The sequence below is a fragment of the Polistes dominula genome, unplaced genomic scaffold, assembly GCF_049000335.1.
Source record: "Polistes dominula isolate Pdom_NZ unplaced genomic scaffold, Pdom_raw_medaka contig_373, whole genome shotgun sequence".
NCBI lineage: Eukaryota > Metazoa > Arthropoda > Insecta > Hymenoptera > Vespidae > Polistes > Polistes dominula.
Window position 1 is genome coordinate 540,986 of NW_028300899.1, and position 26,316 is coordinate 567,301.

General features: G+C 32.6%; 1 protein-coding gene and 2 long non-coding RNA genes across 3 annotated transcripts in view; 1 reads left to right on the forward strand and 2 right to left on the reverse strand.

Annotated features, from left to right (window-relative positions):
* Nucleotides 1–7,633, reverse strand: part of LOC149033445 (uncharacterized) — a 31,203-nt gene extending 23,570 nt beyond the window's left edge. The window contains exon 1 of the long non-coding RNA XR_016178861.1: nucleotides 7,397–7,633. This is a non-coding gene — a long non-coding RNA (uncharacterized LOC149033445). The remainder of the gene's footprint in view (nucleotides 1–7,396) is intronic.
* LOC107074685 (dipeptidase 1) overlaps nucleotides 1–26,316 on the forward strand; it is a 52,510-nt gene that overhangs the window by 16,168 nt on the left and 10,026 nt on the right. The window contains 8 exon segments of the mRNA XM_015336352.2: nucleotides 1,078–1,231; nucleotides 7,640–7,772; nucleotides 11,341–11,491; nucleotides 13,119–13,188; nucleotides 22,847–23,023; nucleotides 23,117–23,147; nucleotides 23,150–23,200; nucleotides 24,759–24,834. Of these exon segments, the coding sequence (XP_015191838.2) occupies nucleotides 1,078–1,231; nucleotides 7,640–7,772; nucleotides 11,341–11,491; nucleotides 13,119–13,188; nucleotides 22,847–23,023; nucleotides 23,117–23,147; nucleotides 23,150–23,200; nucleotides 24,759–24,834 (843 nt within the window).
* On the reverse strand, nucleotides 14,786–22,830 carry LOC149033446 (uncharacterized). Its single transcript, XR_016178859.1, has 2 exons — nucleotides 19,445–22,830; nucleotides 14,786–19,268 (listed from the first exon to the last, which is right to left on the reverse strand). It is a non-coding gene; the product is annotated as an uncharacterized LOC149033446 (long non-coding RNA).

Genomic DNA, 26,316 nt, shown 5'->3' on the forward strand with positions numbered 1-26,316 from the left:
CATTTTTTTAAATAATAATAACATTAAAAAAAACTCACCCATTTGACGTCAGTAAAATTTACCATGCCGATGAATTGTTCATATGTATATCTATATATCCTTACAACCATCTAAATATATTATAATATTTGTAATATAACTTGTAATATATTGTTTACAATGTAATATTATGTATTATGTAAATTAATCATAAAATATTAATTTATTACTAGCGACTTATATATACAGGTCTATTTATATATCTATATCTATATACAAGTTTGTATATATCTAGATATATTACTAAAATAAACATATAGAGATAAAAAAACGATTATACTTAAGTAAGCGAAAAGAAATAGACTATTAAATGTATTGAGGAGAGAATGGAACTCTAATTGTAGAGAAGTAACAAATCGATTCCTCTCAACACAATAGGAAAAATCACTCTCAATGATAATAATGACGACGACGACGATAACAATAATGACGACGATAGTAATGATGATGATGATGATGATGATGATGACGACAACGATGATCATGATCATGATGATACTCTAAGATCGTTCTCGTTAACGGTAGAACGACAATAGGATCGAAATAATCGTAGTAACCTTTAAATTGTTTCTCTCTTCGATGGCACCTATCGCAATTGTGTCTCTTGTAATTGTAAGAGAAAGAGAGAAGGAGATATTTTCCAAAAGGATACTTCTAACTACCCTTCTAGAAAGTAATTTAACGTGAAATGCAACGACTAAAACTTACTCTAACTGATAATGTTACAAGTGTGTGTGTGTGTGTGTGTGTGTGGGTGTGTGCTCGTATAAGAGAGAGGGAGAGAGAGAGAGAGTGAAATTTTCCTGGCTTTTCTCCTTCGTCGAATCTCATCAGATTCGATGCGTTTATTTGAATTTAAATTCTATAATAATTAGTTTAAATAAAATTAAAACAAAAAAGTACGAATAAAATATTTAACTTATTGTTTTACTTCTAAATGTATTATTTTAAAGAAAAATGACGTAAAATAGAAAATTAACGTTAAAATAAAATGTTTAACTTAATTGAATGATCATGTGTTTGTTGTTTTTGTTAAAGGCACAACGATCTACCGTGGAATATACGCAAGTTCCTAAAGAATCAGCTACGAGGATTCAGGTTTGATGATCTTAGTGACATCCGTCCTTGGTCTGGCAACGCCTGGAGTCATACAGATCTAAGGAGATTAAGAGAAGGAATGGTCACTGCTCAGGTGAGTTTTGACTCATAAAAAAATACGATTGTAATCTATCAATTGAAACCTTGTTAGTTAGCAGTATTAATATTAAGAAATGTTTTCATCTTTGCTTTTGGCTATTAGAAATATAAAAATGAAAGAGATAAAAAGGTAGTTGAGGAAAATTAGACAGACCTAACTAACAACAAGAGAACAAAATCGAGATAGAGATGAAGTGCTCCGCACGCGATATTCAACTTTGTCGCAAAAACGTAGGATCCTCGATTCGCTTGGAAACTAAATTGGTGTAAACGCGAGGATTGCGTGTACCCTTCGAGCTATACTCACTCAAACTAAATTGCTCGGAAATACTCTGACTATTTTCTCTTTCCTTTCCTTTCCCAACGTCGAAAAGTTCATTTCTACGGTAATCATACGATTACAATTAATTTCTCTTACAAAAAATTTCTTTGGTTTTAATCAAAATTAAAAAGATGGACCATTGAAAAAAAGAGAGAGAAAGAGAGAGAGAGAGAGAACAAAAAGAAACATAAAATTTAGTCATAGAATTAATGACGCAAACCACGATTGAAATCCAAATGCGAAAGGAAATAAAATTAGCAAGTTGATAATTTGTAAGGAAGAATGAGGATGAAATTAATGGGGCGAAAGTGCAAGCAAAAGTAGTTCGAGCTCTTAGAAACCTACAGCTTACGCTTACGTTTAATTAATCTTTATTTGCGTACGAGAAAATCACTCAGAAAGTCTAATATCATTCTATTCTAAAGTCTCGTGACTGCGGGGTAGATTGTCTACCTCTACTTGCCAGACGAAATATTCCAAATCGCTGAGAGATTCCATTATCGAAATTAACTATGTCTGTCTGTGTATATTTGCCTTTCTTTCCCTTTCTATTTCTGTCTCTCTTTCTCCTACACATACACACACGCACACACTCAGATACGTCAATTTGTTTAAATTAAAGTCACCTTCACTAATTTTATACGACCGAACGATCCTCTAATGAGTTTCAGTCAAACAAATAAAATCAACGAATTAAAAAGATTTGTAATTTGTTTCGCTATAAAATAACCTGTTGTTATCTAACGTAAATATAAATTAGTATACTATAATGGATTTCGAATGAGAAAAAGTAATTTTTACGCTATCTTATTATCTTAACTTTGTCAAAATTCGAAAACGAAATGCGAAATATGAAAGTGTTGTTTGCAAGATATTATTTACATAGAAAAAAAAATGATGATGGTAGGAGATGATAGAGAAAGGGAATAAGATGATTAATGTTACTTCTTTAAATATTGATATACGAAAATTTCTAACTCATGTTGGAACAATGTTGACACTAAAAAAACACGTTCCAGCATCTAATATCAACGAAGTTAAAGTCTCCTCTTATTCCATTTATAACATTTCTTTCTTCTCTCGTTGTTTCTTCCTCTGTTTACCGATATCATTTTCTTATCGTTTGAAATTTATATTAGACGTGAATTTTTCTTTTGTTTACATGACTCGACAAAGAAATAATACTTAAATCTGATAAATAATACAATTTATGCAATATTTAACTAAATGATAAATAATTATAACAAAAAAATAATTAAAAATATGTTAAAATTAGTATTATTTGTAAGAATGTAAGTGTAATTAATTTGTTTAATTTCTATTTGATTTTCGCTTATATATATAAAGGGCTGATCAAACGTCAAATATATAATACGTTAGGTTTCCAAACGAAATCAAAACTAAACAAAGCGAACAAAAGAAGAAAAATCTTAGTGACATTTTTACGGTTACAGTTAAACGAGTTTAATATTTCACTCTAGGTATTTCTACGAGGTTGCAAAATTTAAACGAAGGAAAATGTACTCCTTGAACCATAACGTTTCTCCCATGGTGAATTTGATGGAATATGTAGAGATATGTACATATCTATACCAAACAAAAAATAACGTTCATATTCTATTCAAAAACAAATATTTTCCCTCAGTGAAATATAAACAGGAAAAGTTTCTTTACGAAATCCATTGCGTTCGATTCGACTATTTTAAATCACGAAAAAGAACATCGATGAAACGTTAATCAACTATTCTCCAATCAATTTTATTCCTTCATTCGATTTCTTGTAATTAAAAAAATAATAGCAACAACAACAAAAAAAAAGAAAAAAGAGAATTGAATTGATGACGTAAACGTAAGGGATCAGTGAAAAGTCTAGAAAATGGTTGATATTCGATAGATTTACGAGCTTGCCAAAGCTTCTCTTTACTCTACGAAACGTTTTTCCCCCTTTGGTACGTACCTCTCGACAATAATTCCTGTCGCAAGTATGAAATACGCGTAATAACTTACATCTTTATATCGCTGAACCGATATTGCCTTTCCGAAAGTCCTTTATGTTAAAATATATGCATATAATATCATAGAAAAATATATACATAGGTACAAGCATGTAGCAAACCACGTATCTCTCATATAAACATAATATATCTACATATATACATAGATACAAGATGATACTTCATAACCTTCAGGAATGCAATCGTGCGATGCCTTTCTTTCTATCTGTCATGATTTCTTTTTTTTTTTACTCTTCTTTATTTCTTTTCCTTTTTGTCTCTAACGAAAGGCGGACTGTGCTTTTACGGCGGTGGTTTCGTAAAAACTGCTTCGCTAAAAGGCTACTCTAGAAGAAACTTCCTCGAGTATTCTGAATATATATACATACTTATATATCCAGCAAACTGCACTCGCTCGTTAACAAAGTAATCTCGAAATGGAGACCCTCTATCAGAAACCGGACGAGTTGATAGGACAACCAAATGGAATGTTCTAAAGTTCTTTCGAAACATTATTTTCAAACTAAGAAAATCGACAAATCGTTGAAATCCTCCTTTTTTGTTTTCACGGTAGATAAGAGATTATCTTACCTTACTGTCATCGTCGTAGATGTTAAGGTTTTAACTTTGTAACCTTAACTGGTGATAAAGGAGGAAAACGGTAAATCATGCGAGTATAGTAAGCTTTCCTCGTACTGAATACTCAATCTACTACTTGCGCATATGCATGCCGGTAACTGGCATGAGCAGTTCTACCAACACTACGAATACTACGATTCATCACTGTCCTCGTTCATTCAAACACGAAGGAAACCCATCCACCGTGAAAAGGTTACGAATCATTGATTACGAAGTCAACGAGAATTCACTTGCGACGACTTCAAACTACTCACCCTGTTTCTATATCTCTCTCTCTCTCTCTCTTTCTCTTTTTTCTCTCTTTTTCTCTCTTTTTCTCTCTTTTTCACTCCTTAACTCAACCTCTTAAGAAACCTTTCTCAATTTACGATCAGAAAGAGAGGGGAAATTCTTTAGGGTTGGAAAGTCGAAGGGAAATTACTAGACTCCTCTTCAAACTACTTGTCAAATAGTAGTAACTTGGCGAATAAATTGAAAAATCATTCTACTATCTCATTCTACAGTAGTTTTTTCTTTTTTTTTCAATCGAAGATCCATTTTGTTTTAATTCATCGAAAATTCTCTTTCCTTTTTTATTCTCCCTTTTTTTCCCATTCTATTCGATTCCATTCGTCGAATCGAATTATCCGCGCGAAATTTACTTTTTCAAAAAGTAAATTTGATCCATCGATTGATCGATCACGTCGAAGCTTCATTCGATCGATTTCGCATAGTTAAATATTCATTGTCTACGACGAATCGAGTATTTACCAAGGCCGATGTCTGGCCATAAACCTCTTTGTTTACTATCCGTCTAGCTATATATACGTTTATATACTCATTGACTCTAGTCTGGTTCTCCTACTAAACAGAGACACACACAGGTTTACAAATACACGTGCGGGGTCTGTAAAGACGATTAATTTGCTAATAGTATGACGTTTTTCGTTTGATATTCAATTTTTCATTCGTAATAGAAAAACAATGGATATACAGTGTACACTATCGGACGAAAGTACCAACCAAATCATTTGCCGATTTCCATAAAAATTCAATACACTGATTTACTAACACTGAATTGTTTACTTTAAACTTTCCTACTTATATATATATTTTTTTTTTCATAAAAAAATTAATATTTCATTTGTTCATATTTTTGTGTGTTGCTTTTTATGCTATTTCAAATAGTAATACAAATTGTTGCTTTTAATTCTAAAATCTGAGATGAAATGTTTCTGATACAAGACGAATAATATTAATATAATATAATATACTTAAAGAACAGTTGTTTCTCGAAATTTACGTAGATCGATATTATGGATAAAATGAAAAACAGAAAAAAAAAAATAAGATGGCACGATTCCGACATGTGGCAGTATCGATACCAGTACGCCGATACTTTTATCGTCGTTACCTTGGAAAGAAAGTTTCTATCCTCGGATACTTGGGGATCGCTTTGCTACATGACCTACCACTATACTTTTTTCACTTCTTCCATGTTCTCAACACGTCAGGGTATGTTCCACACGTGCACATACATCTAACGCACCTACTTACACACGTAATACCTGAAGAAGAACGTCGAAGATCCATGTATGATTCCCCCAAGTATTTCCTCTCTGAAGCTCCTCAAGGATTTCTATACGGAAGCGGTTAGATGTAGCACTTCCGAACCAGGTGAAATCCCGGAAGTGAATTTCAAGATAGAAAGATAGAAAGATAGATAGATAGATGTGAGAAAAAGAAAGGAAGAAATAAAAAACAAAGAGAAAACTCTTGTATTTGTGAATACGTGTAAGCACCAAAAAAAGTATACAAAATTTACATTGCGTATATACCATTTCGTACAATTTAGGGAGAAAAAAAATCGTAGAAAAAGCGAAATCTAAGTAAAAGCTTTCTAAACGTTTAAACGTGAATATTTAGGGAATATCGTATAGCCCATTTTATCGTGGCCTTTTAAGAAACCGAAAGGACTTTAGGGGAGAGAACGTTTACGATTGTATCTTCTCCCTTCAAACGAACGTTCTCCGAATACCTCCTTGCTATTTATTCGACGGTAGATCGGGTTTTCACAATCATAGGTCACCTTTAAATAGAATCCCAAATGCTGAACTACGCTTCTACCACCACTACTCTTTCTTTTTCTTTCTCTCTCTCATAGCAGTATTTTTATGAACGTCTGACCTAAAACTCGACTGCGACTACTCGTTTTTGTGCGAGTACCAACACTAATGTAAACGAAAGGAAAGAAAGATGTGTGTTGTATATAAACGCACACGACTTTGCCAAGGTCCGACGTAAACCATGCCATAACTACTGTGCCTCTTCTCTACGTTCTTGTCTATATATATGTATACATGTACATATAAACGTGTATGTGTAGAACATAGAAAATGCGAACCCCACGAACCTAAGAAGGACACACGAACGTTTCCTTTCCGTTTTCTCGTTAAATACTTGCGACTATAAAAATACAAAACCTTCCGATATTCCAGAGTATTTTCACACAGAACAAACATAAAATTTGTAACGTGTATGTGTGTGTTTGTATTTACCGCGACGATCGATGTTACTCAATGTTAGAATAGAACACTCGAAATAATGTCGTAGTGTCGTCCACTGATTTACGAGCCTTACGTAAAGTCGTTTCGAATGTTAGTGGTCATAAAAAATATAAATGAAAAATCATAAGAAGAATCATTTTGAATAAGTAAATGGCAAAAGATCGAAACACAAGATGTTTCTAAATAACATCTGAGGTGTCCCGTTACTAGAATATTATACGATTTTATGGTTTAGAATAAAATTAGGTATATACGTAAAAGGGATTAAGAAGAAATCTTTGAGGGGAGGGAAAAAGGAAATTAATTTTCGAACAAACTGATAATATAATTGTGTTCCATGGAGAAAGGTGGAGATAAAAATATTTGACGTTTTACATTTTTAATGTTTTATCGACCCGACGACCTTATTGATTCTCGTTCATGTTTTTTTTTTTTCCAACGAGAGAACAAAAATTCTAACGAAACGTATCGTCGAGATGTATGTAGGACGATTCTTAAATTATTCGAAACGAACGACAAACGTATTTATACTTGACTATACGTTAGGATTTAAAAAAGGGAAAAAAAAAGATAGACAGTTCTTGGAAGTATTACTAGGTTTACATTTGAAATTCAAAATATTATTCACCGGGTTTTATATACATTTTCTTTATACTCACGCTTAATTGTTTTCAACGATATCGGGAGCTAGTCTTCCCCCTCGCGTTTGAATTAAAGATGAAGTCCCGAAGGAAACGTACTTGTATTTCAAAGTATCGTTAAGATTATCGAGCGAATAATCGTATCATATTTCACAACTCACTATTGACAACTCTCATTCAATATTCACAATATACCAACCAAATTTTACATACTTAATAACTATCTCCCTCTCTCACTCTCTCTATTTATTTTTGTTTCAGTTCTGGTCGGCGTACACGCCCTGTCCATCCCAATATCACGACTCCGTTCAACTTGCTTTGGAACAGATCGATGTGATTCGCCGATTGGTCAATAAACATCCCGAAAGTATGGTTCTTGTTACTACGGCTGAAGGTAATTAGAAAAAAAAATACATAATTTTTATAATCATTATTTTCATAATAACGCGCGATATGTGTGTGAGTAATGTTACAAGAAAATAACGTTGATCAATATTTACAGCAATATGGAAAAATTAAAATAAAATAAAAATCTAAAATATGCAAGTCCTTCCATCAAATGATTAAAGTGAATTCACCTTAGATTATTTTTCTAATTCATATTTATCTTAATCCTAAAAAAATTACAATAATAATAATAAGAATAATGAAAGAAAAAAATTTCCTTTTCCATCTGGAAAAATGAAATAGAAAATATTCAGATAATTCTCCCCTCAAATGATTGAAATGGTTTTTACCCTTATATTTTATATAAGAAAAAAGTACGAGCTTTCGTATTAATGCAGAAAGGGAGTGTAAGTATAGGGTAAAATTTATTCGGATAAGATAAAAAAAAAAAATAAGAAAAAGCAGAAGAAGAAGAAGAAGAAGAAGAAGAAGGAAAAGGGGGAAGGCGAACGGAAAGCACGATTGCGAATCACGATGATAAAAGAAATTAAAATGGAGAGAAACTAAGTGAACGGCATACCACGGTAGTTCCATCTCGATTGGGTACCATCAAGGTAACGAGTGTTTCCAAGTTCCAATTCGAAAGGCTCCCTTTGTCTTTCGAGGACGCGAGAAGATTGAGAAAGGGAAGAAACGGTGTGAAACGACGACATCTTCCTTCTGTTCATCGTCGTTGTCGTCGTCGTTGTCGTCGTCGTCGTCGTCCTCGTCGTTGTAGTCGTGATGAACCCCGAAGACGTTATTGGAAACGAGAAAACGAACAACTGGTTATAAAAGAAGAGAAAATAGAAGAAGAGAAAGGAAGAGCAAGAGAAAGAGAGAAATAAGGAATTGAAAGAAAATATCTTTTTATCTGTCGCGTCGTTCCTATTCCATTTTTCTCGAATTATATTCCCTCCAAAGTTGAAAGAGAAAAATAATAATACATAAAACGAAAGAAAATGGTAATATTTAAATACGTGGAGAAAGATAAAAAAGAAAAGAAAAGGAAGAAAAACAAGGGCATTAGGAGGAAACGGCAGTCTTCGAAATGGTGTTTCCAAGATGGAGAGAAAAATTTTCTCAAATGTCAAGACATTGTTGTTATTGTTGTTATTGTTGTTATTATAATACGAGTGTATTTCACGCGACGGCACGCTCTCCAAAGTAAAGCGAATAGGATGGAAAGATGGAAACGCAGAGAGAGAGAGAGAGAGAGAGTGTATGTCGCCAAGGATGCATTGGATATGGAAAATTTCATGTGAAATGGAAATATCTTTTCTCGCTGGAATATATACGATCTATGCATGTATGTATATATGTATATCATCAACGTATGGTGCTTCGATAACTTGAAATACCTAGTCTTCGTGTAGCCTTATGTTGATATGGAAACTTATGCACAATATGGACTTTGGAAAAGTTACAAAAAGAGAAGGCAAAAAAATAGTAGAGAAGAAAGTAAAAAGTATAATAAATACAAAAAAGGAACAAAAAATGTATTAAAAATAATAACGTAGATACATGACAGACATTTTTTTGATCTATGCAACGATCGAACTAAAATGTTTGGAAACAGTTTTCTATGTTTTTCGTCTTCTCCTTTCCTTTTTTCTTTTTCTTTTCTTTTTTTTTTTCAAAAACGTTCATCGACACGAAATAACAACGAGATTCTTTCTTTTATTTTTCTTTCTCTATAATATGAGTTAAGCTGTTCAAAAAATAGGAATAAAGAATTCACGGGCTTATCCTTAGGAAGCCAATCCAGAGGATAGAAGGAAAGAACAAACGGGGTCGTGGAAAATGAGAAATTCCGGTAGAAATGGAAAAATGCTCCGGGGTCAGGGTGATGGTATTACCAGCAATGGTATACAATGGTCTTGCGTGTGTTAGTATTAATGCGTTGGTGGTGATATTCGCAGCAGGGTTCGCACGATATCATCGGGGTTCTCCGGCACGTTGCACGACGTTGGCTACTCTCCCCTCTGAACTCTCACCATTTACGTATTACACGTATACACGGATACTTTTGCGTCTATGTATGTATGTATGTATGTGCATATACAAGACGTACGCGCGTGTCAACGCATAAATCAGTGGACGTAGTAAATCTAGTTCCATCGTGCAGCAGCAGTAACAACAGCAACAGCAACAGTAGTACTACCAGCTTACTGCCTTTTATTCCCTCAGATCGTCCCTTTTTCTATTTTCTTCTTCGTGTTTGATCCTTTTTCATCGAGAGAGAGAGAGAGAGAGAGAGAGAGAGAGAAAATATATATGTTATAAATTACAATTTATTCTATCTGTTAGAACGAAGGAAGAAAGTAAAAGAATAAATAGAAAAACTATTGCATTACGTATTTACGTATTATATATCGACTTATCATTTGATTCGTTTGTTTGTTTTGTTTTTTTTGTTTTTGAAAAGGAAAATTGCAACAACGACAACTTATAACGAGTACATAGCTGTTGACAACAACAAGTAGTGTAGGATATTAGCGACACAGTTTGCACGTGGTATTTTAATCGAATCCCTACCTACCATGAACCGCTTGCAAGCTCGCCAATTTGATTTTACGAAGCCGTCGGTCTACCCTTACACTAGTGGCTCGTTCGTCCCATTAAACGTTGGTCATCGAATTCGTTGAATAGCGAACGAATATCGAGTAAATGCTGATTGTGGAATACGCGAGTTTAGATAGCGAGAACAAGCGTGTACAATGTTTATTATCTTTTACGTAGAACCAAGCGCGTTTTGTAATCAACGGGAGATATCCAAGGCTATCAAAACCCAGATGGGCAATTCCGATGATTTAATTAATCCAAGTAAACATAACGGCTCGGGAAAATGCTATTGTGCAACTAATGATGTGCTATGTCAGAAAACGAAATAATATTTCCGTACGTTCAAGATGTAATTGACCACAACTTAGTTAATACAAAATTTCATCTAAAGTCTTATGAATCTTAGTATTCCATGAAGCTGATATTCCATTACTGGTTATATTACATCCTTGAAATAAAAATTTTCAGTCATTTATTATCGTAACATAATTATAAAACTAAATCGTTTGTACTAAAAATGATTCAGGATAAAATGGAAGGAAACTTACAGAGTGCTCATCAAATATTTCAATCTTGCTTTCAGTACCGCCTTAAATATTCTTGGCATCTTAAGTAACAACTTCTATAATCTTGTGAAAGTAATTTGAACTGAATTATATTGAAAATTCGTTTTGCACTAATAAAGATTCTTTTTCTTTGGTGAATGACACATTCAAATTGAACTTAATTATTAATTATATTGAACAAAACATTAATTTATGAATATTAAAGAAAATTAGTTAATATATATATATTCGTTTTTTAAGCAAATTTTTTCTAATTGAGTAAGATAATAAAATAATTTTGACCGATAATGTACTTACTCTTCTATATACTTCCAATTGTAATAGTGTAATGAACGATAAGAGGGTGAATAAGAATGAGTGAAATAATCGGAAACGACTAAAGTTGAATTTAATGTATAATTTCAGGGATCGAGAGAGCACACAAGGATTGTAAATTAGCGAGTCTTATAGGGGTTGAAGGAGGACATGCCATCGGCACGAGTTTGGCGGTCCTGAGAATGCTCTACGAACTTGGTGCCAGATATCTAACATTAACTCACACATGTCATACGCCTTGGTGAGTCTACCAATCAAGATACAAAATCATTCAGATCTCTATCGTTTAAGATTCCAAGATTATAATCTAAGTTCCGAAACGTGTCCAGTTTATCATTCCCTCATCTCATCGATAATACATACACCACTGTACATCGGTGAGATTAATTCAAACTTTCTTAAACTCCATTAATTTATTCTGTTTTTTTTTTCATACTAAATTTTTAGTAAAATTTAAAAATCAATTTGAGATACTTTTGAAATTATTTTGGAAGATACCTAGCCGACTTTACGCTACGATGAAAGATAAAAGAATAAAAGAATGATAGTGAAATATTATTTTATGACGAACAACAGATGAATTCGCTTTTGTGTTAGTTTTACGAGTGGACGCGACAGGTGTGAAAAAGAAAAAGAAAGAAAGAGAGAGAGAGAGAAAGAGAGATAAAAATTCTTCCTATGGAAGGGTGCTATGAATTTCTCGAAACTCAAGTCTTCTTTTATCTCTTTTCTTATTTCTCTTACTTTTCTTCTACTTAAGTAAGGAAGTAAAGTTTCAATTTATTTTATGATCCTCACATATCGTCGTTTCTCTTTCTTTCTGTATATTTCTTCCTTTCATACTCGTCAAAACTGAAGAAGGTAATACGATAACATAAACGTTAATATTAAATTACAATATTGATGTTTATTAGAATAAACAGATCGATTAACGTAGCTACCTAAGTTGCGAAAATGAACCAATCACGACAAAGTAAAATCCGATAAAGCAATGTCGTCCTTCACACTGTAGTAGAATTTCTACGTACGTACTACCTACGTACATCGCCAACGGGAAGATCCCGATTGAGCCTTACCCGTTGAATAATCGATTATTACAACTAGTATCTATCTAATACTGTATCATTGATGTTCTGTCAGACGGTTTAGAGAATAGAACGTTAATACACGTGATCGTCACCATGGTATTAATCCTTGATAGCATTGTTACGACATATCACCGGTATCTGACGCCATTGTTCAATCTGCTTCAACTACTATTAAGCGATAATTTAATGAAAATACAAATATACAATAAATAGGAATAAATGTTTATATTAGCTTGAAAAATTGTTCTAAAAAAAAGAAATATATATACATATATAAATAAACAAGTAACAATGAATTAAATGAAAAAATGTAAATATAAAATTGATCGAATGTTTTAAAAGATATTATAAAGGAAACAGTTGTAATATTAAAATAAAATTATAGAATGAATTCTGTTCATTGTTCGACTTACAATTAATTCAGTTAGAATTACAGTCATATATGAAAGCTAATTTGATAAGACTTTGAATAATAACAGTGTGTTATCAATAGTTTCAATAGAACGTCATCGATCTCGAATAAATGGTACAAAGTATCATATTATGATTGCGTGAGAATGTAGTTGAATATGTGATGAAGGTATTGCGTTAATGAGGAGAACGCGGTTAGAAATTGAACAACAATTCGTTAGACTCTGATCGTGTTTCTCTGTTAGGTAAATATCGTTATCGTGGTACGGCAATAGAACCGGGAATTGGTAGAGCCATGATTAGAAGTCATTGTATGGCAATAATGCGCACGATTGTAACTATAGAGTTACTGACCTGTTGGTTCGTTAGGGCAGACTGCAGCAAGGCGGATGAACCTGGTCAAGTGCCTCACGTCGGTGGTCTCTCAAACTTCGGTAAGGTGAGTAGAAAATTAAATTCCACCAAATTGGCCCAACTAGTGGCATTAAAAATTCATCGATCCCTACGTAGAATAAATTATTAGTAATACTACCATCAAAGAAAAACCTTAACGTTGTTTTCTCATATCCGTGAAATTCGTTACACGAAATTCATTATTCATCGTATATTCGATTATATATATATATACTACCTTCTCTTTTTCTATTCTTTTCGTTTAAATTATTTATACACGATAAAATATTTTCTAACAGAATCAAAACTTTTTGAACAAAGATGTTTCTATTCGAAATTATCTTTTGACTCTTATCTGACACGAAATCCTTTTACCACACAATATGTATGTTGGTGTCGGAGATTTGAGATTGTAGCACAAATTCGTATTAATGATACAAATCCATAGAAAATACAATAATCCTTCGTATTGAATGTATTGTAGATAATAAACCCCTATAGAAATATATTTGATAAACTAAATAATTGAATAATTTAGTTAGAAAACATTTCTACATAACCTGTAGGTACAGTGGTTAAATAGAAACTACGAAGGAAGTAGCTTAGGCTAATGCACGGAATGTGTCGGTCTATTTTTCTCTTTGATTATTCAGAAGCAAGCTCGTGGAGAGTGAAAGCATCGGTCTGGACAGCTTAGAGTTCATTCACGAACTATCCTACTAAACCTTTTAGCACCAGTAAAGTACCTCTTTCCTAACCAAGAGAAAAGGAGAGAAAGAGAGATCTAAACCGGATCTAATCGCGACTTAGAAACGAACGTGAAAACGATTTAAATTTAGTACAATGAAAATTGTTTTGGTTTTGTTAACATTCTCTCAGAAATATACAATTTTTCTAAACGTCAAATATGAACTAGCTTGTTCAAAAAGTCTGAAAGAAAATAAAAATTAATTTTATTCAATAATTATTAATATTATTATGGTTTAATATGATTAAATATTAATTAAAAATATCAAAAGTTAAGCACATCATCTTTAATATGAAATATTAAACAATTTTTTGTATGACTTATTTAGACTACTTACTGATTGATTTATATTATAGTAAAAAAAATAGACATTTCTTTTTCTTCTTTTTTTATGCGAATATATAATATATGTGACGGACATATTTCAATCATTCTTATTGATATATAATAGTAAGATATAAAGAATTGTGTCTATTGAAATACTGAAAACTCGTTGAAAGTTAAGGGGAGAGAGAATGGACACTGCGATGACGTGAGAAGATGAGGGTACTTTTTCGTGGTCGAAGGAAGATGAAAAATGACTTTAGAGATGCGGTAATCGAATGGATATCAACCAAATGAAAATCGAATGAAAGGAAATTTGAATATTCCGTTTATTCGTTTCAATGGTCGTAACGTTTCTGACCCTTGTTGTCATAAAAAATACGCATCTCTTTATTGTCAAAATTATATTCTCTTGATAAAAAAAATCATACATATTAATTTTTGTCACCAAGTAAACTGTTTTTTCTTCTCATTTATAAATGATCGCGTGTGAATAGAAATTATTCGAGATAAAAAAAATATAAAAAAAGAAATTCTCTTTTAAGCTTGCAGACGAATGTTTGAAAAAAAAAAAAAAAAAAAAAAAAAAAAAGAACAAAAATATTCGATTCGAATTTACAAAGTATGTCGTCGTGAAAGAGAATAAGAAGAAAAAGGGGGAAAGGAAAAAAGGGAGGATTAAAAAAGGAAGAGAAGAGAAGAAGAGAAGAAAAAGAAAGAAACAGGGAAGATTGTTAACGAACGTCGCTAAAGTATTCAACGAAGCTAAGATTTTTCTCCAGCCACTCCTTTCAGTTGCTACGAAGAAGAATAATGGTCGTACGATGTCCATTTTAATTCACCCTGATGAAAATCGATCGCGTTTCTCGCTATCATTCTGTAAACCTTCTTCTCGTTTCTCTTCCTCACTTTCATGATGTTTCTTCCCTCTTTCTTTCTCTCTCTCTCTCTCTCTCTCTCTCTCTCTTCCATTCTTTTATATATACATTCATACATACATAGAGATATATACATTTTTCTCTTTCTTGAAAAGTAACTTTTTCTTCAACACTACCATACCATTTGCTGAGCTATTCTTCTCTCAGTTTGAAAAAGGATCGGACCAGCAATTCAACGGTACCAACGTCACACCAATATCTTCCTTCGCTTACAAAAAGAAGTTATAAATCTTCATAGAACGTGAACAATGTAAAACAACGAAAAAAACTAGATGTTACACGTTATCGTGTAAACTTTTTCATAAAAGGAATCGTTAAATTACCAACGAACAATTCATTCCTAATTAAATTTTTCCTCTTAGAAAATTGATCAAATTTAATGGCAAATTTTCATTTGTATTTTTAGCAAATATTTCCTATATTAAACTATTATATGTGTTGTATATCTTATTAAATATTTTATCAAAGCAATAAAAATACTTTTGGAAATTGCATTTAACGAAGTATCACCAAACTTCATCGTTTCTTTTTCACGCAAAGTAATGAAACTCGAGTAAGTGTAAAAGTTACAAATTCTTAGATCAATCTTCTTAAAGGTGGGAAAGAAAGTACTCGTTTTCTCATCGAGCCTTTCCAGAAGGAGATATTTTATGTCCGATCTTCTCGACTTTTTTACACCTTGCTTCCTTCAGATCTTACGACCGTTTATCACCTACATCGTGGCAATAAACAGCCATCTAAAGTGGCCGATAAAAATTCCAAAGCTGCTTCTTCTTCTTCTTCTTCTGCTTCTTTAAAAGGATAAAAAAGAAAGGAAAGAAAAAAAGAAAGAAAGAGAAGGAGAGAGAGAGAGAGAGAGAGAGAGAGAGAGAGAGAGTAAAAACGTCCTCTCTCATCCTTACCTAACTTCGCAAATCCTTTTACCCTGAACGTACCACGAAATGGGCAGCTTTATATCTTTCGAAATTCAACCCCTCTATTTCTTCGATGTTTAAAGCTATATTTTAAGCACACACACACACAGAGACATCCATGCATACACATATATAAGATCTTTAAGTATTTAATGTGTTGGATTTTCTCAACTTTTTCCTGTAACCTTCGACTGTAACCTACAGCTTTCTTTATAAAGCAAAAAGTGGTATGTGTGTGTGTGTGTGTTCGCGTATGTGTAAATAGAAAGAGAAAAGATAAAGAAAAAAAGAAGAGAAAATTTCATTGGTCGGATAACGACAAACTGATTGCGAAGCTTATCTACCTACGCGGAAAGAAAACTCTTTTACGACTCAACTGGAGGAGACCAATTATTTCAACAATTTTTTTTTTTTTTTAACCTTTTAACCTATTCCTCTGAAAACAATTGTTCTTATTTCTTTTTCCTTTCTTTTTTCCACTTTTACTGATTATATAAAGTTAATCCAAAAATAGCAAGAACGTTGTTGCCAAAGGCAAGGCAACAACACTTCTGACGATAATAATGAAAGAAAAGGAAAAATAAAAATTAGAATCTAAATAAAAGTGACAAAAATGGAAAAAATAAAGAAAAAACAAAAAAAAAGATTACGATCTATGGGAATTTTTTTCTTGTTCAAAAGATACAACTTTTTTTCTCACATCAAAATGAATTTTCCTTCATCAAATGGATCTTTTTTTACACGCGCGAAACTTTTACGCACAAAGAAACGTGAATCGATTAATCGTTCCACACTTTCCATGAAAGTAAAAACTAATGAAAAAAAAAAACAAGAAAAAAGAAAAATTATTCTCACTTCAGTAAAAGTTAAACAAGTTTGGAAAAGAATCATTGTTTGATATACTCGATGAAAATTACAGAGATGAAGGAGTTGAGTTAACGGATTGGTAATAAATCAATTTTCTTTCTCTTATAACACCAAGTAAAAGAATAATTTTCACCTTTTGCTACGTCAGTCGATAAATAAATTACAACAACAAAGTACCTTTAATACTTATGTATTTTCTATTAGTTTAGTTTAATTGACACCGAAAAACTATCTTACAAATTGCTGCTGGCAGTCTGGAAAATGTTAAATTAAATTTCGATCAAGTCGAATCGAGTTCAATTGATTGATAATTTAATAAGAAAATGCCTTTTTAATATTGAACGTCATTTGTAAAGAAAGTGGTGTATGTAAATCTAATTTAAACAAAAATTAACTTACGTTACTCGTTTTTTTTTTTTTTGTCATTTTAAGATATAGTTGAATTTTGATTTACCAGCTCGATTAGGGGAGAAATGACATGAATAAGTCAAGGTTTTACTGTACCATCTCAACTGAACTCGAACTTTTGTTAACAAACATAAAACAAAGGATAACCAAGAAACTAATAATCGTAACTTCGGGTTAATCAAGGTCCTACTGTATAAATTATCAGTTGAAGTATTGTACGAGTATACAATGAATGAAGTTTCTTTTAAAATAAAAATTCTTCTTCACTCCAATGACTTTTATAATACCTTCTGTATAATCATATTTAAATGTTTAAATAAATGAAAAAAATAAATAAATAAATAAATAAACAAGAAAGAGACAAAATAATATAGTAATAATTAAAATGATTTTAAACTTCACGTTGAGCGTAAAATAAATCTAAATAAATACACATAATTATGATTATGATTATTATTACGATTACTATAGGATGCTAACTATTCGTAAATGGTAAATAGGGGAATAAAGTTAATAGAAAATTCGTGGTAGACGATTGAGTTAATTAGAGGGTAGCCAGTGTAAGGATCGTGCTTTTGGCACAACGGAGAAGTCATTTTCTTCGCGTTATTCGGCGAACGTGCTTTCATTAAGAAACGTCGTCTACGACGTCTAAAGAAGGACAAACGTGTTTCTATGATCTGCCACGTACCATCTGCTCTACTACAAGAGGGCTGCACTGCTTTCCAGTTATTTTCTTGAGATCTCTTTAACGCGTTCTGTATATACACAAAGTTATTTCGTATCTTTTAGTTAACTTACGTAACTGACACAAAAACAAAATTATAATCAAAAAAAATATATATATATATATATAATAAATTAAAGAAGAAAATGGTTGAAATTTAGATTTTGATTGTCGATCTTTCATACAATCAGCATTTTTCTACCAACTTTATGAATTGATGCATGATTCGTGCATATATTATTTATATGCTTATGCATATTTATGTATATTTATTATAATAATCTCGAGCTAACTACTACTAAACTCTAATATCCTTTTGTCTTTTATTTTTTTGTCCTCCACTTCTTCCTCCTCCTCCTCCTCCTCTACGCTTACTCTCGAGGAATTTTAATTTCACTGCTCTACCCGAATATCTCTTCAGTGATATTAAACTTTCAAATCTCGACCTCTTTATTAACTTTCACGTGCTTTTTACTTCCTATTTCTTTCCATCTCTTACTCTTTACATTTCGACCGATAAATTATACCGTCAAGTATGACAAAGTTATCAATACATCTTCTTCTTCTTCTTCTTCTTCTTCTTCTTCTTCTTCTTCATTTTCTTCGATAAAAACTACTTATAGAAACAAAAAGTTTCATCTTTGAAAAAAGAAAAAATTAAAATTGTTCGATTAAAAAGATTTAAAAAAAAAACAACGACGAAATATAAAGATAAAACGAAAAAATGATTGTTCACGTTAAAGACAAGAAAATAATGTTAAAATGTGAAAGATTTTCTTGCGGGTAAAGGAACCAGAATGAGGATTGAGTTTGGAATGTAGATGGGCACAGCTGGCCGATAAGTTTTCCAAAGCGTTCTCTCAGAACTGACCAGAGAGAGCCCTTTTGAGAACAGCTGCCGGCTTGCTTCCCGAAAGTTTTCCTCTCCAAATAGGTGCCAAGGTGTTGGTAGTTTCCTAACTGAAGTTACCTCTCTTTCTCTCTCTCTCACTCTCTCTTACTCTCTTTCTCGGTGATAGCAACATCCGGTAGGTATCTCTAGTAACGATACCCAGCGAAAGGACAAGTTTCATCTCATTTTGGAAGAACTAAACGATCGTTACTTGCCGCTACTGCTGTTGCTCCTGTTACTGCTTTTGATGTTGTTCCTACTGCTGCTGCTGCTGCTACTGCTGTTACTGTCAACTTCGATAGTTCGATCTAAATAAAATAAAGGATACCTTTTACACGGATAAATAATGAAAATATTATCAAGATTAAAAATGTTATAATGAAATAACTCGAAGGATCAATTTAAAAAGTAGGAGAGAAATGTTTAAAAGCAAACTTAATTAATCGCCTTCGGCCTTAAAACTACAAAACCAATAAAACCATACCTTATAAATTCCAAACGAAAGAACCACCACCACCAAAACTTCGTTTATTGATAACCACAAATTTTTCGCATTATTGATAACCGCAAATTTTTTTCAACAAATTCGTAGCTCGTACCGTTCCATCATCATCATCATCATCATCATCATCATCATCCCCGATGATCATTTCCCATTATCGTGGTTTTTCCACTTTGCTAATATTACATAATATAGAAATACTCCTTTCACTCGTTCAGTTATACATTATGAGTGCAAATCAATGTAAATGGAAATCGCTTGGAAAATAAACGAACAATTTGTTTGGAAAATTGTATATAAACAACACTTTCAATCATTTCATTATAGAATATAAATAAATCAATCTAATTTTTAAATTTAATTACAATAAACTTCTGTTTACATACGATCGTTCAAACAACAATTAACGCGTACTTAGACAATAATTATAAAATAGAATGGACAAAAATTCCGTTGGAAGAAGTGGAATTCAAAAGTTTGCAAATAAAAGGACAAAAAAGGAAAAAAAGAAAAAGAACATTCCTACGAAGTGGCGTAATATTTTTTCTTCTCTTCTTTTCCCTCTCGAAGGAATTTCTCGAACGGACGCAGGGGAGGAAGTAGAAGAAATAGAAGATAAAGAAGAAGAAGTGGAAGAATGAAGAATTTTTTTGTTAGGCGATAAAACCGAGGTACCTATGACAGTAATCGAGGGAGGGAGGGACATTGAAAAAAAAAAAAGAAAAAAAAAGAAAGAAATGCTCGTGGGAGAACGCGAATTATTCGCGTCGAACGTTTTCAGTCGAACGATAGAACTCTCTCTCTCTCTTTCTCTCTCTACGAGAGACTTTTTTTTCCCCACGTTCGTTCTAGTCGTCGAGCAGCCTTAAGGGGTGGATTTTTCTTATAACTTGGGGGGGGGGAAAAAGAAGGAAAGAAAAATGTGAAAGAAGAAGTAAAAAATCTAACTGTCACTTGAGAGTTTCCTACTTTTGAGAGTATCAGACCAACATATAGAAAGAAAGAAAAAAGAGAGAGATAAAAAGATATGAATCAACAATAAATGTTACACCAGATGGAATATGGAAAGAGGAGGGGGAGGAAAAGGTTTAAAAAAAAAAGAAGAAGACATCTAACGATAAGTTTTCCATTAAAAAGACGAAGTACTTCATTTTTTACTTTTTTTCCCCCTATTCGTACGTTTGTTCGTTCATTCCTTCGAACGATCCTTCTCTTTTATAAGTCACTAGGATAAAACGAGAAATAGAGATAGAGAGAGTGAGAGAGAGAGAGAGAAAGAAGGTCAGTGATTATTCGTTCGGATAAAAGATAAACCATCGTCGTCGTCGTCGTCGTTCACGGGTACGAAGGAAACGGAGGAAGAGCAAAGGGAATAAAATAAAATTTAGATAAAGGACGACGTAGAGAGGGAGTCTTCGCAGGAAATAAATCGTTCGAATAAGGAAGGACGACTACTGCTTTCCCTTCTCGACTGACTTCCTAACGTACAAATACACACAAACACAAACACACATGTAAAAAGCAGTACTACCTACTACTACTACTACTACTTACATTTTTCCTATCCTTTCCTTTTCATCGTGCATCCTCTTCCTTGAGTCAACGTCAAGAACATCGCGTTCTCTCACGCGCGGAGATTTTTCACGTTTCCTCCTCTCTTTATCCCTCTTTCCAACTGAAATACTATCTCGTCTAGTCCTCTTTCTTTCTTTCTTTCTTTCTTTTTCTTTTATCTTATTTCTTTTCTCTTTGTTTTTGTATTTTTATCTTTTTCTTCGTTTATCCTAAAAGAAACGATGTGATGAAAAGGAGACTCGCACGAGTCACGTTAACGATGTCTCACCGTTCTCGACTTACTCGACAAGTAGAAAAAGACAGAAATAGACAGGTAAAAGGAAATATACAGACAGGCAGACAGACAGACAGATTGGCAGATAGGTAAAAAGATTGAGATGAATAAGAAATCTAGGAAACTTTATTCGGTTTTATTAGAGACAATGATTTAGCAAAAGTCTTAAAGTTGAAATGAAAGGTAAGCTACTTTATCGAACTAACTACCAAAAAAAAAAAAAAAAAGAAAAAGAAAGAGAATAATATTCTTGAAATTCGTGATACAAGAGATAAAATCCTTAATAAAGATGATCATCTACTAGTCCCGAGAAAAGAAAGATTGAGACGTACGATTACGTGTCTTATTGATTCAATAACAAGAACTTTCTTTTTCCCCCAAGTTTTGATGACAAAGATGACGCCTCGTTTTCGTTGTCCTCCTCCTCTTTATCGTCTTTGAACGACACCCCATCATTTATTTTATTTATTACCTATCACACCTTTTTTTCTTCTTCATCATTCTCTTCTTTTATTACGTAAAGAAGAGATAAAACAGAGATTCGTAATATATATTCGAAAAGAAATATTATTGATAATTAAGTTACTTGATTATACGAAAGATTGATAAGAGTTTATTAATCAAAATTAAAGTTAATATTATTAAATCGATCATAAATAATTCTACCTATTTTGTTATTAATACCTATTTCCATAATATTAATAATAAATGCGACAACCATACAAGGCTTATTGTTTGTTTTCTTCCATTTAAAGATTGATGCTCCGAATGTTAATATTTTTCTGTTTCTTTTTCTTTCTCTTTCTTTCTCTTTTCCTCTGGTTTATTCCATCAGTTCGACGTGGTTTGAATTCTAATCGTTATAGTTGGGCAAACATTACGAACCATCCGTCGTCTGCCTTCAATCTGGCGAGACAGGCCAGTGCAATAAGTGTCACTCGGATGTAACGTGTCCCTACTGTCAAACGAATCGATTCAAAGGATTCTACTTCCTACCTAAAGCTGCTTTTTCACAAAACTAACGTAAACTATGTTTCATACACATACACACACACAGATACATAATAAATACATAAATAAATAATTACACACATTCTATAGATGTACATGTACATTTTTCACGTTGAAAGAGGATAAGTTTTCTTTCGTGTCTTTTAACTCTAATTTTTTTTCGATAGAAAATCAAACGCCAAAGGGTCATCGTTAAAGATAAATTGAAATTAAAAAAAAAAAAAAAAAAAAAAAATAGAAAAGAGAAATCCCTCTTCGTTTTGACCAATTGATCGATCGTTCGCTCGTTCACTTGCTTACTTTTTCTTCTTCTTCTTCTTTTCTTCTTCTTCTTCTTCTTTGAAAGTTTTTTCAAACCCTAAGAACTCACTCGCATTCATATAACTTTTCCGACTCCGACTTGAACAACTCAAGATTTCCCTTTTAATCTGCACTAGACGACAACAAAGAAAGAAGAAGAAGAAGAAGAAGAAGAAGAAAAAAGAAAAAGACTTTTGAAAAGACTCTTTCTCGTTAATTTTCAGAGCATCGTTCTCGAGATGAATCGACTGGGGATGATGGTAGATCTATCGCACGTTTCGGTACCCACTATGCTAGACGCCATGACAAGTTCAAGAGCGCCAGTCATTTTTAGTCACAGCAGTGCTCATGCTCTATGCAATTCATCGCGAAATGTGCCTGATCACGCTTTAAGACATTTGGTAAGTCTTTCGAATATTTTAATCTTCCTTTTAAAGAAGAAGAAGAATTCTTCATCATTCCGTTTGTTTTAATTTGTGTCTTAACACTTTTAGGCGCGGACTGGTGGTATAGTTATGGTATCCTTCTACCCCCTTTTATAAGCTGCAGCGAAACATCAACGTTACAAGATGTCGTTGGTAAGTTGTTTAAAATCATAACAACAACAAAAAATTATTTATTTTAACCTCTTAGGTACGACTGAATTTTGTATGTGTAGAATATTCTCGATAGAAAAGCAAATATCCTGTCGTCCTTAACAATAAGACAGAAACTTCCTCTTGTAAGACAGAAACGAAACGAATAGAAAGAAAAGTTCGAGTTGTCTCTCACGAGAACCACCAATTTTCTTCATGATATTCCTTGAACACTATATATATATATATAGCTCTTTCTTTTTCACTTTCTTTGTCTCTTTGTCTCACCTTAACCATTTCTCACGCGTTCGAACGTAGTAAATTATCCCACCTTCTCTATTTCTTTCTCTTTTTGTACAATCTCTCGAAAAGCAAAGGAAGAAAAGGAAGAGGAGCAAAGTGGCGAATTAGAGGGGGCAAGGGAAGAAGTAGAAAGCCGATTGAATAACGAGCTAGACACCCGATAAGAAACTTCTCCCTGTCTCTTTCTACTATTCTCCAAAGCGGACGAAGAAACGAACGCGAATAAAATCGGACAGGAGAGATAAACGCGAACGGGCAGACCAGTCTATTCTATATATATATATATATATATATATATATATATACATTTTACATATATATTATATATACATATCTATATACAAATTCATACATGCATACACATAAAAGCATAGATGCATACAAATTCATATGTACATGCATACTACATATAGGACACATAGATTCATACATATAGAAACATAGAAATACACTTATTATACACATTTGCATACTTACATCGCATTATTGTAATTATTCACTAGCAAATGGTTGCATAAATCTTTAAAATCACGTGGACAATGCGAAAGAGGTAAATGGAAGTGTATAAAAGCATTGTTTGGCAAAGAAAAGAACGTACACTAATTATTAAGCTACGATAATGTTCGATCCTAGTAAAGGTAATAATTTCAAAAATGTCTGCCAAAACTTTCCATTATAATTATATCAGCATCATGAATAACTGATTCTCGCATTTCCGCATTATTATCTTCCGTTAGTTTCTCTTTCGTACGGTGTATTATTATCGCAGACCCTAACGAAAAGCGTTCATCAGTGTGGAATTTGAATTGTTCCTACTATTACGATAAGACGATAGATAAAGCCGTTGTTTAAATAATTGTATGAGGAATCGAATTTCACGATTTTACAAATGTTATCACGTAATATTTGTTTCGAATATCAACGGATTTTGATTGCTCCAAATTATCGTATCTACATTGTATATTGCATAAAAACAAAAACAAAACAATTTAAAAGACGAATTAATAAAAGCATTCAATTTATGGTTTCCTTTAAAAAAAGAAAAAAACCATTCAAATAAAGATTTGTTTAAGAAATGAAAAAGGTATTTCTAATTCGTCGTTATGTTTTTCGAAATAAATGAAAATATTAGTTAAAATCATTGCTTAGAAAAATCATGAAAATAACTTTGAAACGAATGTGAACAATTATACGCAATATTTGACGTTGTAAATCTAATTACATTTATCACACTGTCTCCTATTTTGGAATGTTTCAGCACACATTAACCACATTCGAAATGTCGCCGGTGTGGATCACGTTGGTATCGGTGCCGGCTACGACGGGATCAATTTGTAAGTGTTTTCACTTCTATTCTATTCGTCCTACGTATGTACGAACCTAGGAGTATATACGTCTAAAGAATTAATTAGCACGGAGAGTAAGAAAAGATAACTGTAGCTACTACATTCCAGCAAATATGCCAAGAAGATTGATTATACCTTCGCTCAAACTAATTAACGAACCATGCTGAATATATTTCCGCTTTTACTTTAACCGATAGATTTTTTTTCTTTCTTTCTTTCTTTCTTTCTTTCTTTCTTTCTTTTCCTTTCTATTCTTTTTTCTTTTTTACATGACGACAAAATGAAATACAATTTTATCTAACTAAGTCTATAGATATTCTGTCTTCGTATAAACACGTACGTGCGTTCTGTTTCATCGATTTCATCAAATAACAGCAAACAATCTAACGAACACGAAAAATAAATCTACAAAGAAAGAAAGAGAGAGAGAGGAATTAGATTTCCTCTTCCCTTTCTTACAAAGGGAGAGAACTAATAGTTTATAGGACAATGAAATTATTTTCAATTCTACACATGGACATTCAATGTTAATTCTCGAACAAAAATAATGAAATAACATCAGAAAGTTTCACAAAATAATGAATAAATAACTAATTGATTATAAATTTTAATTGCGTATTATGATTTTTATTTAAATGAATATAATTCATTATGCGAATTAAAAAAGGATCGAGTAAAAGGAAAGATTTATTATCGTATACGTATAATTCCCGAATTGATTGTTTTTTTTTTGCCTAGCTACTTATTAAACAAGAGAATTTGTAACAAAACAACAACAGCAAAAAATACTAGTGAATTCAAAAGTTCCTCTCGTAGCTTGGTAATCTCACATTAACGGAATATTCGCGGAAATAAAGAAAAAGACAAAGAGAAAATTATGGTTATGATCGTACAGCGAAAAAGAATTATAGGAAAATTTAAAAAAAAAAAAACAACAACAATTATAATAGCAAAGAAAAAAAACGTGTAATATAATATAAAACCCAAAGTGCATTAAATATTACTTTCTCGTATTATGAAAACGTCATAATTTCAAATATCTCTACGAACGCTTTTATATTGTCGAGCGACCACCAACATCACCAACACCACCAGCACCACCATGAAACCGGATATGCTTCGAATTTCAATGAGAATCGTAAAAGGAAAGAAAGGAACGCGTATTCAGAGAAAAATTTACCAAAGGATCGGTTGGAGTAAAACAAAGGGATAAATACGAAATAAAGAAAGAGAGAGAGAGAGAAAGAGTAAAGAAAAAAGATGAGGAAGAGGAAGGGAAGAGGGTTGGTGGTTATGTATCGTACGTGACACTATTTCGTAGCTTTAGCAGCCATCGGTTGGACGACTTATCCGTTCCTCGTGTAGTTTGTCAAATCAAGAAGCTCGCACGTTTCTGTTTGCTCTTCCCCTGAAGCGAGTTAAAAGCATCGACAGGAGGGCGGAAAAGAGGAACATATATAGGGAAGGGGG